The 17,762-nt window shown below is 37.0% G+C and overlaps 1 protein-coding gene, 1 long non-coding RNA gene and 1 pseudogene across 2 annotated transcripts; 1 reads left to right on the top strand and 2 right to left on the bottom strand.

Moving 5' to 3' along the window:
- Nucleotides 1-1,967: 1,967 nt before the first annotated feature.
- LOC142644582 (coleoptile phototropism protein 1-like) lies at nucleotides 1,968-13,048 on the bottom strand (annotated as a pseudogene).
- A 1,113-nt stretch (nucleotides 13,049-14,161) lies between these two features.
- On the bottom strand, nucleotides 14,162-14,820 carry LOC142642372 (uncharacterized). The gene is made up of 3 exons (XR_012845646.1): nucleotides 14,743-14,820; nucleotides 14,540-14,661; nucleotides 14,162-14,377 (listed from the first exon to the last, which is right to left on the bottom strand). It is a non-coding gene; the product is annotated as an uncharacterized LOC142642372 (long non-coding RNA).
- Nucleotides 14,821-15,211: 391 nt separating this feature from the next.
- Nucleotides 15,212-17,366, top strand: LOC142644581 (uncharacterized). The gene is made up of 4 exons (XM_075819161.1): nucleotides 15,212-15,322; nucleotides 15,623-15,706; nucleotides 16,542-17,153; nucleotides 17,283-17,366. Exons 1-4 carry the CDS (start codon nucleotides 15,272-15,274, stop codon nucleotides 17,364-17,366), a joined length of 831 nt encoding a protein of 276 aa, XP_075675276.1. The 5' UTR covers nucleotides 15,212-15,271.
- The last annotated feature ends 396 nt before the right edge of the window (nucleotides 17,367-17,762 follow it).

The following is a 17,762-nucleotide window of genomic DNA, read 5'->3' as shown; positions in this document are numbered from 1 at the left end:
CGCCATTGATTCTAGTTCAAGCTTTGCTAACTATCTGAAACCTCAGTGTATAATATGGTGGGCAGGCCTTATGAGAGGTGCAGTAACAATTGCCATGTCTTATAACCAGGTAAGTAGACAGTATCACAAGTCAATAACAATTGAATATGTTGATTCTTGAGCAGTTATTAACTTTTGCAATCTACAATTGCAGTTTGTAAATTCTGACAAGACGTTATCAGAAGATAGTGCACTAACGATCACCTCAACTATAATTGTTGTTTTGTTTAGTACCGGGCTATGTAAATTAGCTTCTTTTTTTTTTCTTTTTTTTTTTATGAGAACTCAGCTACGTATTGTTAATAGAAGGGAAGAAAGAATCATTTACAATCAGAAATATCAGAGGCAATAGCAGCTTCTATGAAGCTGGGGGTTTCCTCAACCCAAGCCTCAAAGTCAGAAACATACTTAGCTTGCTGCACTAACAAATGTGCAGGCTTGTTGCCCATATCTCTAGCAAAGAGCATCGCAGCTTCCATTGCCTATGCTTCAGTCTCAAGAGGTCTCAAAGGAGCATAGATTCTCTGGCTCAAAGCTCCAATAACATTACCCTTATCATCCCAGAGAATCACGCCTATACCAGCAGAGGAAAGATCCTTGAAAACAGCCCCATCCACATTTGCTTTGAAGTCACCTGACACAGGGGGAGTCCATTGAGGAGGAAGAGGAGTTGCTGACGAGGTGGGGCGATCTTGGAGAGCTTGGTAAGCTGTAACAAATTGAATGGCTTCAGAGATAAGAATTTCTGCAGCTTTTGGGGCTTGAAAATCTGGTTTTACGCAAAAAAAATGGCACTAGTTTTGAAGACAGAATAATTCCTTGGATAAGTTCAATAAGTACCACAAAATTGTGCGGACTAATCACAAATGTACAATTTGGCAGTAAATGCCAAATTGTACATCCCAAATGTACATTTGTGATGAAAACTAAAACTAAAGGACTCATCAAATAAATAACTCTTCTCTTGCTTCTTCCAAATCATAACAAGCTGGTTGCTCCATCATTGTTGCATTAAGATAAAAAGATATTTCTTTTCTCAGGCTATAATCAATAAAAGGTGTTGGTTTGGACCAAAATGACTATTTCTTTGACAAATTTAGAGGATACATTTCATGAGTGTCAACATCATAAATTGATATTTCTAAAGAAATCCATGCCTCAAGAGCTCTATGACTATCCTTATTCATCTTACCTAAAATGTGTACTTCAAACTCCTTGAAAGTGAAATCTTGAGGCTATCCCACAAACATGATTTGTTGTAAGTCTAGTCCTAAATAGCCAAGAGTTACTACTTTCTGACAAACCGCTACAAACTTCCTTACCATTGGTGCTACCACTATCTTCTCCTTGCCACTTCCAAGTTCCAACCCTCAACATGTTCTTCATCATGAAAATGAAATAGAATGGAAGCAGAAGAAAGAAAAGGTGTGGAAGGAATTGAAAAAAAAAAAAAAACTTTCTTTATATTGGGAGAATGAGTCATATCAATTTTTTTCAATACAATGCGTTTCTGTTATCTATGCTTTATCATTTTTCTTAATATGGTTCAAGTCCTATGAGGCAAGTCTATCTTGCTAATAGTGCACATGAAACTGGCTGAGTTCATAGATGAGCACTAATATAATGATCAAGTTCGGTTAAAAACTATGAAGCACTGTCTAATGCAGAAAATATTACCAAAATTCTGGTCAATATTTTAGGATGCTTCTAATATATTCCCCAACAAGAAACAAGGTTGTCTCAAATGACTTACCATAACTATATCGGCCATGGTAGTGAAAAGTTCCTCTTTTACACTGAAAAATATTAAGAAGATACAAATATACAGTTTCAAATTCCTAAAAACATAATAAGGCATGCTTCAATTGCAAGATAGCAGGTTAAGAAACCCAACCAGAATTTTTTCTTACTAAGCAGAGTTTTCCCTACTAATTGGTCCATATCTTCACTTGTCTTTGCAGCTTTAGCTTACACATTTGTAATTCATTGAGTTGCACCTTCATTGTGTCAACTACTTGCAGTATCTCTCTTTCTGCAAAATCATCCATCCATTTTTGAAACCTTTAGATACTCTAATAATTGTCTGAGTCTTTGTTCTTTAGTAATTTGATTCAAAAGCTCTCATTGACCTTGTCACGTTTACTTGCTCTAAGAGGATGAAACGTGTTGTGATTTTCAAGGGCAGCTGGTAGTTCCTCATCATGTTCTCTTATGTTTCTTGTGATAATCTATGGTATTCCAGTGCTTTTACATCCACTTATTCTTTCTTCTTTTATCAACCTAGGGTGTACGTGCATAAATGGTCTCAAAAGAATGGTCAATTGGAACTTAAATTTAAGTGCTTCTGTGACTGATTAAGATGTGAGTCTACAAGTTTTTGAAGTCTGTCAATAAAATGCTATATAATTCAACAACACTAGTTGTCCAGGGTTAAGATTTGAAATTTAAGAGATTTATAGCCCATTGAAGATTGAAATATCCAATAAAATACCCAAAAGAAAAGTTGTACTTCTTCTTTTAAATAAAGTAAATCTCTATTTTATGATTGTAGGTCTTAGAAACTCAATTTTCAAACAATGTAATCATCACTAAGAATGAAAAAATTTCCGTACCATGGGATACATGTCAATGGTCCTAGAGAGGTTGTCATCACATTACTGTGCATCTTTTGGCAATGTTTCTGCAAGTGACTGAACTTTTGCACTAAGTTCTCATCCCTTGCAACCAGGGAAAGATAACAGTCTATCAATCTTCCAATGGAAAATATTTTTGGTGCAAGTTTTCTTGAAACAAAAATAGCCTAAGATTCTACCACACTAATAGCAATGCCCACATCATAATTATTATTATTGTCTTCATAATTCTTTACCAAGAGATCTAAGACATGAAACTGCACCAACATTGAAGCAATTCTTCTAACATATATAATTCAGAATTTATTTTTATGGTTAAACCAACCTTGAGAAGGTGTAGCAGAGAACTGCACGAAACTGAATTTCTCCATAGGGAGCACATTAATTAAGTGTTCAGTTGTAACTCTTTGTAAGTGATGGTTTAGATTTTGGGAGCCAAATTGTGAAATCCAAAAGTATTTTGGGAAAGCCATTTTGTAGTCCAACGGACCATGCATGATCCTACAAGCTCTGATCTCATCCCTTTTACTTTTGATAGTTTGAATCTCTATGAAAAAATTATCTACTTGAAGGAATGAAAAATCTTCAAACCACCAATTATCACATCTTTTTGTTTTGTTTTGTTTTTTAAGTTTTGAGCTCTCAACACTATTTGCAAGAACATACAAGCACTGTACATTGTCATTTCCAAGTGCCCGTGGATGGGTGAAGGCCTTCCAAGCAATGGCTTCTGACAATCTTTTCACAAGTTGTAACTTTTTGGTTCCAACTTTTTGGCACAAGCAGAAATGGGTTCACTGCTTCTGAAAAATTTAAAAATTTCCCTCCCACGATGTAAGTATTAAGAAGCTTAATAAAAACATCTGTTTTGGATATTAGATTTCCTTTTCCAAGATTGTCGCTATTTTTTCTAAAGAATGAGCAGAAAATATAATGCAGCAACATTGGCTGCTGTCAACCATCCATCCATAACAAAATTTAACTACTAATTCAAAAGATTTTGATCCACCTAGAAGATTGTTTGGTTGAATAATGGGGCTAGTGTCTCTCTGGCCAATACTTTGGAATACTAGTCAATTCAAATGTACACTTCTTGTAACCATATGGAGCTGACATAACAAAAAATAATTTAGTTAAAATTTAACGAATTTGAACTTGTTATCATGAATGTTTATAAAAATATTATTTTCAGTATTTAGTAAAATAATAAGCAGATTGAATATCTTGAATATTAAATTGATAATAACTCATAGCTGACTCCATTTTAATTGGGATTAAGGCTTTAGTTGAGTTGAGTTAAAATATTAAGGAAGGGTAATCAAGATGTAAGAATTAAGGTTTTTAAAAAATTTATTATTTAGACTAGCAGGTAAATTTAAGGATTTTGGGATACAACAACATAGCATGGTTTCAAATCCAATAAGAAAGGAGAATGAATTCATTTGACTGCTATGTTTTTCTTCTTTGGATTGAATACAGGACACCATACGGAAGCAAATTATCTGGATGAGTCAGTATTTTTAATGAAGGTTCTAAGGGTTTGATGTCAGCTTTACATTTGTCAGACACAGAAAGATTGATTCATCTTTTATTAAGAACAGAGTAATTGATTGCACCTTGTGCAAATAAAAGCTTGAATAGCCAACTTTTATGATAAGATCGCTTGCAACTTTTGTCTAGACAACCCTGCAAAGAATAAGTGGGAGTTGTTTCCATAAAAATTCATATGTATGTAATATTACATGTAAATCATCAACATTCCTTATAAATGTATGCATAGAGAGGAGGGTGTCTTGAAAGAGAGAGGTGGGGGGGTCAGTGGGGGTGTTCTTTTCCTCCAACAGAGGACCACTATAGATATCATCCCTGAGAATAAAATGGTCCACATACCTTTTCTAAAAATGAGGGAAAAAAAAGGTCCCAATATCTAGCATCTTATAGTATGTGTGCTTGATTACAAACTTTGAGTAACAGGGGAAAAATGATTGCATTTTTTACAAATTGAAGGTAATGTGATTTCTTATTTAATTTTAACTGAAGGTCTAAAGGTTGGGTGCGAAAAACAGTTGTACAACAAAGTGTGTAAATATATACCCACTTTGTTCAGCTTGTCATCTTTACAATATACCAAACCAATCAACACTAACAAGCTCAGGAACTTCATTTTTTGTGTCCAATAACCATTTAAACCAGAAAAGGAACATAACTCTAATCAAGCTCAGGATCTTCATCTTCAAAATGATTCACCATTTTCAGGCTTTCTTTGTTACTATTACAAACTTGAGTCGAAGCTTCATTCTTAAGTTCTCTCTATAATTTATGATCTCCAGCTAAGTCTTCGTTTTTAGCTGTCATTATTATTTACAAAGCCCTTGAAAGATTGCTTTTGGCATTCTGGGTAATCCACAAGGCAACCACCTTCAAAGAGGAAATCAAGTGAAAAAAAAAATAAAGCAAATAATTAAAAACTAAGAGGAAAGCCAACTTTCTCTTTTGGGTCGTTTGGCTCTGTTTTTTTGGATTCTTATCTTCTCTATGACTACATGGTTGCACTTCATTTAAGACGTTTCCCCCATAGTTGGAAGGGAACAAACTAAATGTTTTTGGTAAACATCTAAGAAAATTCAAGGACCTTCAGAGAATTTGTAATTTACCCAAAATAAAAAAGGTTGCATTCTTAAAGTTATAAGTTTTATTTGCTTCTGCATTATGTAATCGATGCAAATTAAAACTTGAGTTCACTAAGACCTTTTGTCAAACACGAAACACCACCCACAGCCTCAAAAAGGTCACATCATCGACAACCAACACCCAAACACAGGGGGAATGTGCAGATTAGGCACGTGGATGCATGAATATAGTAAGTTAGGCATAGTTTGAAACTATGTAGGAAAATAGCAACTCGAGTTTTTGAAACTCGAGATTTACATAATAAATCGAGTTTCAAAAACTCGCTTTATGCTCGCTTTGGGCTTGCTGAGGTGGAGAAAATGCCACCTGGATCTCGAGTTTTATAAACTCGAGTTTTAAGTCTACCTAAACTCGAGTTTTATAAACTCGAGTTTAACTATATATCTTATTATAAATTATGTAGTTTATACGCATATTCCTCTGGGCATGTTTATTTAAACTCAGCCCGTGGCATTTAACTCTCTCACATTCTCCACTCTCACTGCTCAACACACAGAGAAAACCTAAAATCTCAGCCTCACTAACTCTCTCACTCACTCACCCTCACTAACTCACTCACCCATAACTCTCTCACACCACTCACTCTCACAAAACCACATTCTCCACTCTCACTACTCTTCCCTCTCAGCAAATTCATATCTAAGGTAAGGGTTTGCATAATTTGATTGTCATTATAGTTGGGTATGTTGTGTATGGGTGGGTTAAAGAGTTTTACCATTTATTTTGTAGATAGTTAACATAACTTAGTTAATTTATCAATATTGTGAATTATAGAACTTTGTTTTGTTAGTGTTAATTTTTTGAGTATTTATTTGTATAGTTTTTGTTATCAAAATTTTATTCATCATTTTATTTTGATCATGATCTTACAAATTTCTTTGACTTTATTTATCATTAGTTTGGGTATGAAATGGGTAGTGAATGAATGTAATGAATGGGAATGAGTATGTAATTATCAAAATTTTATTCATCATTTCTAGGTTTTTATTTTTATCATGATTTTACAAATTTCTTTGACTTTATTTATCATTGGTTTGGGTATGAAATGGGTAGTGAATGAATGTAATGAATGGGAATGGGTATGTAATTATCAAAATTTTATTCATCATTTCTAGGCTTTTATTTTTATCATGATCTTTCAAGTTTTTTTGACTTTATTTATCATTGGTTTGGGTATGAAATGTGTAGTGAATGAATGTAGTGAATGGGTATGTAATCATGCTCCTCTACCCACCTAGTTCTTTCAGAACCCTTTTAGGCATTATAGGTCACCACACAATGGAGTAATAGATAATTCCGTCTCTCCATCCACTAGGATTAGAAGGTTTACGTCTTGGCCTTTAGATATTAATGGGCACTCTATAACCTGGCTTGAATATGTTCATTGGTAAGATTGCATTACTTTTTTCCCTCACTTTACGACTATGTGATTTAACTAACATAGGACTTGACTTGAACAGGTTCACAATGCACGATATTCTTATAATCATATACCATGGTGGTCCGCTTAAGAATCCCAATGCCAACAAGGGATTGCCATTTGAGGGGCCGGGTATGAAAACCTATTATGCCGAAGTTGATCGTAGGTTGAAAACCCTTGATGAATTGAAGATACTTGTCATGGAAGAGTTGGGTAAGAATCCGATGCGTACAACATGCAAATTACTTATCGTATGCCAAATGAAATCATGAAGCACCGGATTAATTACAAGTATATGCGATAGAAAAAGACAAACATGTGAAGATCATGTTTGACAAGTTGGAGAGTATAGTGAAGTAAGTAATATTGAGTTGTACATACGGTTGGAGCCGCGTGCGGGATGGCAAGAGGATATCCAACAAACAACTAGAAGCTTACAAGTTGCGCTTCTGGATGCTCAATATGAGTATTCTACACATGTAGAGGATGATGATGTTCATGCCGATGGAGATGATGATGATGATGACGACGACGACTATGTTGATGAGACTACCGCCGTTAACAATGATGATGACGATGATGATGACGACGACGACTATGTTGATGAGACTACTTGTCGTTAACAATGATGATGACGATGATGATGATGATGATGATGATGATGATGACGACTATGTTGATGAGAATCTTGCCATTAACGGTGAAGATTTTGCCGATAAAGATGACTATGAAGACATGATTGAGAGAGGGGACTTTCGGGACTTTGGGGACTTTGAGAGGGACATTGATGACGATGAGACATTGGACGGCGGTGAACCCGATGCAGACAATGTTATTAGTGTCCAAAACATTACAAACACAATCCCTGCCTACGCACCTCCTGCGTTGTCATTCTCTGCAAATACTTGGGAAAATATGGTTGATCCTTCGCATATTGAGATGCCATTTGTGTCTACTTGGAGAGAGGGGATGAATTTGTGCAAAGGGTTGACTTTTGCGAGTAAAGTGGAGGTGAAGCGCGTATTAACAATTTGTGCCCTCAAGGAAAACAAAAACTTTAAGATCACTAGGTCGACGAGGAAAAATTTTTGTGCGAAATGCGTGCATGAGTCGTGCAAGTGGTATGTCTACGCGGTTATGAAGCCCGAGCTCCAAAATCTATGGATGGTCACCGTGTATGTGGGTCCTCACACGTGTTTACCGGCGGGGTGCGAAATGATGGTAGAATGATGAGTTGTAATTTTATTGCGGCAAAATCCATAACAAGTTACTTGAGGATCACACCACTCAAATTAAGCATCTCGGATCTCGATAGAGGCGAAATATAATGGCCATAAGCCTTCTTACTACAAGGTATGGGATGCGAAACAAAAGGCGATTGCGCTTATGTTTGGAGATTGGGAAGAATCTTACCAAAGGCTGCAAAAGTTGCTAATGGCGTATATTGATCAGGACCCGACTACCCAGTTTTGCTATCGTGTCACACCCACCGATGAAGATCACACCGTATTGTTGCATTATGTGTTTTGGTCTTTCGGTCCATGCATATCGGGATTCAAATGCGCAAGCCGGTTATCGGTATTGATGGGACCCATACGTATGGTAAATATCAGGGAAAGTTGTTGGTCGCAATGGCAACCGATGCTAACAACAAGGTATTCCCTCTCGCCTTTGCTGTTGTGGATTGTGAGTCAGGGTCCAGTTGGAGGTGGTTTTTACGATGCCTCAGAGAAACGATTGGCCACCTAATACCTGACGACGGCATTTGCATAATTTCTGACCGACATCTCGGTATCAAAAACGCCATTGCAAACTGGCCTAGAAGGGATGATGGAAAAGCAAAGGTATTTCATAGATATTGTCTTCGACATGTTGCTAGCAACTTCAACACCCATTTTCAGAACTCGACTCTAAAGTCAGCGGCGTTGAAAGCGGGATATGCTAGTCAGGTAGTTAAATTTGCTACCATAATGGACTCCATTAAGCAGGTGGAAATTGAGGCCATTAGGAAGAAGAAGAAGGTGACGGGGAGGGATGGTAAGGAAAAGAATCAAGATTATCTTCCATACACATACCTAATGAGCGAGGATGTGGACATGTGGACCCAGTCATACGATGGTGGGAGACGTTTTGGAGCAATGACAACCAATATATCGAGTGTTTCAATGGTGTCTTTGAAAGGTGCACGGGGCCTTCCTATTGCCGCGTTGGTTGAGTTCACTTGGAGCAAAATTGTTCAATATTTCCACGACCGGCGCAAAGAATACCATTATGAGTTGTCAGAGGGTAAGAAATGGAGTGAATATGCCTTATCCACGTGGGATGGAAATAAGCGTAAATCTGAGAAACACTATCTCAAGCCATTTAGCAATGAAGAGGCGATATTTCAAGTAGTTACCCAACTCAACGTGTCTAGCGCGGGAGGGGGAAACCACGATTACGAAGTTCGGTTAGGGGAAAAAACATGCAGTTGTGGGAAATGGCAAAATATAGGGATCCCGTGTTCACATGCAATTAGAGTATGTGACTATTTACATATTGATTCGACCACGTATATTCACCCATGTTATGGTTTGAACCATGCCCTTAGCACTTATGAGCATGGATTTGTGGTTCCTAAGTCACGATCATTATGGAGGGATCCCATGGGGCCAAAGTGGTTGCCTAATCCGGCATTGTTGCGGGCCAAAGGTCGACCGGTGAAGTCACGAATAAGAAATGAGATGGATGGAGTGAGGAATAAGGATCAAGAACCGGGATGGCGGAGGGAGGACGCAGATTTGATAGAGAGTCAACCGAAGCAGACATGTGGACTGTGTCATGCTTCCGGGCATAACCGCGAGAAAATGTCCGCGGTCCGCGGTGCTTCCACAAGCGGCCATGTTCCACACTAGGTAGGTTGGCAAAAATTTATGCATCGGTTAAATAATTGTTGTTCATTCGATGTTTACTATCTTGTCTCCTAACGTAAATACTCTACGTTTTTCGGGCATCCTTCCATGGACGACGTTGTATTGGCTCTATGTGAACTTTTTGATTGTTGTTGAATGTACTTGTAATTCTCTATCCAATGTACCTCTATGAAGATTGTGATTTGAGTAGTATGGTTAGAATTGCAAATTAAGTGTGGTTGGACATGTTTAGAATGGTGATATATTGAGAATGACTTTTGTTGTGATTTGAGTGCATTTACATTGTAAAACAATGCCTGAAACGAGCATTTTCTGCTGGGAAAAAAAAATTTGCCCAGTAAAAATCGAGTTTTAGACACTCGAGTTCCTTGGGAAAAATATTTGCCCGGTGAAAATCGAGTTTTAGAAACTCGAGTTCCACGGGCAAAATTTTGTGAAACGGGGCATGGCTCTCTGCCTCTGCACTGAAACAGAGCATGATGCTGGGGAAAAATATTTGCCCAGTGAAAATCGAGTTTTAGAAACTCGAGTTCCACTGGGCAAAATTTTGTGAAACAGGGCATGGCTCTCTGCCTCTCTGCCTGAAACAGAGCAGTTGGGGAAAAAAAATTTGCCCAGTGGAACTCGAGTCTCTAAAACTCGAGTTTCTTTGGTTACGAGTAATGGAAAATAAAATCGGTCCATTTGGTCTAATTTGGTCTGATTTGGTCTATTTTGGTCTAATTTGGTCTTACTTGGTCTGATTTGGTCTTATTTGGTCTGATTTGGTCTTATTTGGTCTAATTTGGTCTTACTTGGTCTGATTTGGTCTGGGATAGGAACATTGATTTGGTCTAATTATTTGGTCTGATTATTTGGTCTGATTTGGTCTGATTATTTGGTCTTACTTGGTCTGATTTGGTCTGATTTGGTCTGATTTGGTCTTATTTGGTCTAATTTGGTCTTACTTGGTCTGATTTGGTCTGGGATAGGAACATTGATTTGGTCTAATTATTTGGTCTGATTTGGTCTGATTTGGATAATTTGGTCTAATTATTTGGTCTGATTTGGTCTGATTTGGTCTAATTTGGTCTGATTTGGTCTAATTTGGTCTGATTTGGCCTAATTTGGTCTGATTTGGATAATTTGGTCTAATTATTTGGTCTGATTTGGTCTGATTTGGTCTAATTTGGTCTGATTTGGCCTAATTTGGTCCATTCAGTCCACTTTGTTCCATTTTGGTAAGGAAGATCCATCTTTGTGTACTTACATATGTAATTGGAGACAACAAGGTTAGGTTGAGAGGCCTTATTCAAAATCTAAATTTATTAAAACGAATTCTCGAGTTTGGGGGTCACCGTCCACCATTGCTATACCGATATTCATAGTGCTACATGTCTTTGCTCAATAGCTCGGCAACTGTTGAACCCTATCTAGTCATATCATTCACACTCACGTCAATACACGGATCTGCATCATTTTGCAATGCAATCGTTTTCAAGGATGCGAAGACCCCTGAAAAGTTTATGATGCATTTAACACAACTCGGTATTGTCTTGTCAAGTTCATGTCGGATGAAACACAAGCATGCTAAATACTCTTCACATGAATCTTGTTCGTTTGAATAGTCATGGCGATACTGCTGCAACTACGCCGAGAATAAGAGAATCTCACCGTGACATTGGGAACATTTGAACAAAAAATTCGTGTAGTGGTTTTCCGGCTGTATTGACATGACAAGCCTGAATATATTAAATTTTATTATTGAATACACAGTGGAATGAGGTTATAAATGTACCACAATTCTTTTCTTATTCCTACACCACTAACTTTGTAGGTTGAGTAAGCTATGAGTCGCAACGCCTCAACATCATCTCGTACACGTAGAAACAAGTTTCAATCTACTTCAACAAATGAATCATCACAAGTTCCAGCAGATCAACAACTACAAACATACACAGACCACTATGGAGGGAAATGGGTTGGAAAGAAGAGAGATTTCGTTAATATGCCAATATACACGTACGAGAGTCTTGGAAGCGTTGGGCACATCATAGTTGGCAAACCTACAAAACTAAGTACAGATACCACCGCAATGGAGTTCACCGTAGTAGAACCACCATGGTCAACCCTATACGAGAAGAGGTGTGAGTTGGAGGTGTATTGTCGATGGCACGGGTTACGAGTTCCTAAGGTACGCTCAGCCGAGTTACCTAGAGATGAACCTGCCAACATACTTGCTCGCCTTGAACAAGAGAACAATCAAATGCAAAGGCGGCTAGACCGTTTTCATGCAGTCCAAAAAGCTAGGAAGCATCTAAAGGGGAAGGCGCAAGAGCGAGCCATGAAGTCTATTAATGAAATTACTGCGTTAGATGATGAAAGTGACATTTCAGACTTCTCAGATTCAAGCAATGATGACTTCCAAAAATTTCTACCTACGAACATTCAACGTTGTTGTTGATGTCTACACGTTTTGTGAACCTACTTGTATTAGTGTTGTTGTTGTTGTTGTTGTTGTTGATGTCTACTTGCTCATTTTTTCCCTGCTGTACGTTGTTGGTATGTTATGAAAAGGTGTACTTGTATTAGTGTTTGCAAGAATTATAAGTGCTTGGTGAAAATTATGGTCTAAACCGCACAACTGTGATGCATCAACACACAAGACGGCCAGCAAAACTTATATTAGATCAGCAACATTCATAGGCATTTTGCACATCTGAGAGAGAGAGGAGAGTTAAAAGAGTAAGGTTAGGGATCACAAAACATAAACTTACAACAATTAACAATTTGATGTGTGTAGTTTTCAGTGTTCTCCTTTTGATCATGTCACAAACTCTGCCTGGAGTTCCGGACACCACTCGATGGCCTAATTCTAGCTGTCTGATATCATCACCCACACTCTTGCCTCCAATGCATGCATGTACTTTAATACTTATGAAATTACCCATTGCCAATATCACCTTCTCTGTCTGAGATGCCAATTCTCTTGTTGGTGACAAGATCAAGGCCTGAACCCTGTTTAATTTTAGACATTTAAAAAATAATAATAAACCAATATGATCATAAACCAGCTGTAACAGAAAAATGAAACCAAAACATAGAAGCATCCCAATAGCTCCTACCTATAGAGGTAAGTCATCATGAAACACATGATAATGCTTAGAATGGTCCATTAAGTGATATTTTGTTTACCTCAAGAAGTCACATGTGGTGAAGTCACAATGCGGGATTAGGGCAAGTGCACCCAAATGTAAATGTGTGTGGTGAAATGCCTGGAAGTGAGGGGTTACATCAGTGGCAGCAACAATTTGAATATTTTTAATCCTTTCTGCAATGACGTCTAGTCTTGAATCATTTGATCCAGTTTCCATAAGCTTTAGAGTTTGGTGTTTGACTGTGTAACACTTCAATTTTTAGTCTTTGATATTTATGGGGTGCTATGTGACTCTGCCGACATATGATAATTTTTACTTAAATTCAGAGTGGTTGTAAGGAATATATTGTGCCTTGTAAGTGATGGACCGAACGTTAAATCCTTCTTCAGATATGTTCTTGGTGCTTTTTGACTGCTGACTGCTGTCAGCCATTTAGCGTTCTCCATAGTTGAAAACAGTATGAGAAGAAACTGAACTGGTCAAGGATCAGGATTTTCTATTCTACCAATCACAATTTTGTCCAGTATTTTTGACTAGGCAAATATAATTAGAAAATTTGGCTTGGGTCTAGTACGATAGACCATTCATAGTAAATAGTAATGATAATTGGCAAAATTAGTATCATTTTAAAAACCAAAGCCTTTTTTATGCGAGACAATATTAGGTATAACGGTCATGGGTGTAATGCCTCGTAGAAGCCGGCCTCACATAGAATAGATGGAACTAAAAGAGTACATCGGAATCATCGAGATGAAGCCAAGTTATTTGAATATATCTAGCCTTCAATCATGCCTTAAACAGTATGCTACGATTACCGGACCATCACAATGATGATATGTGACAAAATGAGTCTAAAGTCTAAACCATCCCAATGCCTTTTATATGCGAGAGGTATAAATAACGAGAATATTAAAGGTTGAGTACATAAGATGGAGCCAAATTCTTAAAAATATTTCGCTTTCAATCATGTCCTAAAACGGTCCTCACTCTAAGGAAAAGTAAAAGAGGAAAAGCCTAGCAAACGAGTTTTTAGCTTTTAGGCAAGCGAGTCCCGACTTGATTTAAGGCACTCAATGATCTAATAAATCTCTCGGTGAGACAAGCGAAACATCCGGTTTAACTTGTTTGTAAAAATAAATAACACCCACCACAAAATCAAATGCCATAAAAAAATAATTGTTAAACAACTAGTTGAGTTCAATGTTTACAAATATGACTAGGTAATGATCGATTGGCATATAAATTTAGAATTTGAATCCCTATAATCCTACAATGAGTAACATCAAAATTTGAAGTAATATAATTCTACCGGGTCTCTGCCGCATGTATTCTCATATGATATTCCTTTCTCCTATCCTTCAAGAACAAAGTATGGGCTCCTCTACGTATTGAACAACAGGCATCTCTATGGGAGGACAAAGGTAGACGATGAACTGTACCAAACTAGGCTTCCTGCTCATATCTATGTTAGTACTAGTCTCCTGAGACATACTTTTTCTGAGCATAGTATTTCTTCTCACTCTCAGCCTTCTTTGCATTGCGTTTCTGCATTGAAAATAAGATACAAAACCATAAGCAGCATTTCTTTTTATAAATGAAACTTGCAAACACAAAACATGTATAAATTGATGGTTTGTATTTCGGATGGGATGCTCAAATTTAAAGAAATTTTGAATACGAGAGATGCAGCAAAAGAACAAGGAATACCAAGAAAGCCTCATGATTGGCCATTATCCTTTGGGCTGCGAGCTAGTGGTTATATTTTTGGGGCTTGCAAGCAACCGGAAAATTCCCATGCTCTTGGGAACCTTGTATGGATCATTTTCACCCTAAGGAATACAAGATCATCACTATCCATAACTCAGTAAAAATATAAACTGGGAAAATAAAAAAATAAAAACCCAACTTACAGTCAGCAAGGGGTTACTCTCAGCCATTGTTCCATGCACAACCAATGAGATATTGAAAGTTGTAATCTGCTCATGCCAAGAAAATACAACTCAGATGATACAAAATATTTAACAAGATAGGTTGGAATTGACATTCAGATAAATTGGTTTTTGTGGAATTACCACAAACTGAGTATGCACTAGTCATATTTGCATGATATCCCGAAAGGATTGGTCACAATTAAAGCTTCCCATAGTCACTTGTATAATGCAGATGGACTAAGTACATGCGCACTGTGGAACATAACACACACTTGCATTACACTTCACAATCCATATCCACATAGAATTCTAGAACTAGCACTTAACAATATGGCACAGGACTGATACCCAAACTTGACAAAAAAAATATTTTAATAGATTTGTGCTTTTCTTTTGTTATATTTATTAGGATCTTATTCCCGGGTGACAAAATGGACTAATGATCACACCTTTATCTCTAACTTTGCCTTCATTTTTTCAGAAAAATAGTAAAAATCCTAATCATGGCATGGAAGAGTTCAAAGCTATTTCGGTTATGGTCAAGAAACAAGTGGAGAGGGTAAAGCTTAAAGTGTTACTCATGCAACTAGAACATTTACTATGAGTCTTTTAATATACTCTTATGCCCAACAGTTATTGGTTTTAGTTAGATGTAATAAAAGGATTCCAAAGAGTTTTGAAAGAATCTTATTAATAAAGTGTTCACTATTTGGAAATCATATGAAAAATCACTTTTTCCAAATTTCAATTATTCTTTAATTATTGAAGAAAAAGAGCTGTGAGTCTGTGATGTATATTACAATTTTTTTATTAAAAATTTCTAGATGAGCTAATCTCCACTCCTTTTCTCTTGGTTCAGTCAAATAGCAGAGAGGCTAACATTGTGCATAAAGATAATAAATCTATGGAAGTAATAGAGAAAAAGGAAGTACCTAGTGCCAAGGTAAGATTTTGTATTATATTCACTAGGAAGTTTATCGTTCAACTTTATGAAAATGTTCTGTAGAAAACCCAATCTTTTTAAGAAGGGTGTAAAAATGAGTATTTTTCATGGAGAATCAGTTCTTTGAATGCTTAAAATAGTGGGTTGATAATGTTAGTGGTTACAATCAAGGTATGGGAAACCAGAAGGTGGCAATGAACGTAGCTAACTTTTAAATCGCAGTACATTCTCAGGGGCTTCACATTTTAACCTGGTTTGGGTCGGTCTAGACTATTAGAAGGGTCAGCAATAGCATCATAATCTTGTTATAAATAATGACTCAAAAGAGCAATTATCATGGGGGTATGACCTTGGTGTGATGGCAAGTGCCTTCCTCCCAAGGAGAAATGTCACAAATTTGAGTCTCAAGCTCACTCTCCAAAAAACAAAAATAAAAAGAAAGAAAGAAAGAATGGGGGCAGCTCACTAGTTATCTCTCCCAAAGCCCTCAAAAGTGGGAGCTTTGTGCACTATTGGACCTTCTTCTTCTTCTTTTTTCTCATGAATACGATGCCATAGTTTTCAAAGCCTATCATATCTATCCCAAATAAATAAATAAAATGAATCCTCAAAAGGAATGGTTTTTTCCTATGATTGTTGTTATTGAGTTTTCATCATCATTTGCATCTGCATTTGTATTGTACATATTTTAGGTTTAAATTAAGAGATCTCTATAACATTGATTATGTATTTTAGGTTGTTTCAGTCGTGTTTTCTTTTTGGCAATGGAATTCATATGCTTTTTTCACAAGTAGGATGACTAAACAATAGTTTTGCTTAATCACCGAATTTCCAGGTAGTTCTAACAGAGCCTAATCTTGATCAGACTGAGAACAGAACATCAGCCACTAAGGAGATTAAAGAAACAGCAAGAGAACTTCCCGATATACCCATGCCTAAGGAAGTCCGAAAAAAGTGGACTTGTGATATATGTCAGTTAACTGTTCTATGTGAGAAAAACTTAAATTTACACCTTCAAGGAAGGAAACACAAGGCTACTTATGAGGCACTGAAAACAAAGAACCAACCAAATATTGTCCGAGCTTCAACCGCAAAGAAAACTGCTCGGCCAGTTGAGGAGCCACAAAAGACTGTATATAGGAAAGAATGGAAACAAAAAAGTATTACAAATAATGAGGGTGAACAGAATGGGCAGTCAATGGGCGTCTCAGCTTCAACTGCTAAAAAATCTGATCAGCCCACAAGAGAGGAGAATGAAAAAAGAGTTTCAATGTCAAACAGTGGACTAGAACCGAAGAATGAAGCTGATAGTGAGGAAAATTATACTTTTAGGTGCAATATCTGCAATACAAAATGCAATGGAGAGAATGACTTGGCTGCTCACTATAATGGGAGGAAACACAAGGCTCGAATTCAATTACACAATATATTTGTTGGAATTGGACAGGTCTGACCAATGTTTGTGGTGCATATCACGGACAGAGGAACCGTTGTGCTTGTTGCGGTAAATATGAATATGAAGATGAAGATATTTGGCTGAAAATTACAGTGAGTTTGTTTTACTCTTGAATTTCAGCTGATTGCATTCACTGAAGTTGATAAACTTGTTGGTTTGGATAATGTTAATATTAATATATTTACAACTGGACACCAATACTAGATTGTGAAATCTAGTGCAATAGAATCTTGTTGTCAATTATCTAAAATGTCTAGCCCCTTCATATGATGTACCTTGGTTCTTGTTATTTATTTTTTTCATATTACTAAAAGAAAGACTGTATGATGTACAACTTCCAAACTTTACAAAAAGCCATGGGAAAGTGGCAAAGCAACCATGAACTTGGGTCATATCATGTATAAGGAGGATATACCTCACAATCTGGTCTGTGTGAATACCAACCAATAGAAAATCTCCCAGCTGCCTAGCACTCTTGAGGATCTGAGAAATCAAGGAAAAATGATGGGAAGTAAGCAAATCATAACAGACTCATGAGGAAGGTTCAATTATGTCTTCAAAAAACAAAGGGGGGGGGGGGCGAGGGGAACATACTTGTCA

Source organism: Castanea sativa, chromosome 7 (assembly GCF_040712315.1).
Source record: "Castanea sativa cultivar Marrone di Chiusa Pesio chromosome 7, ASM4071231v1".
Lineage (NCBI taxonomy): Eukaryota > Viridiplantae > Streptophyta > Magnoliopsida > Fagales > Fagaceae > Castanea > Castanea sativa.
This window is presented reverse-complemented; position numbering and strand designations above follow the sequence as displayed.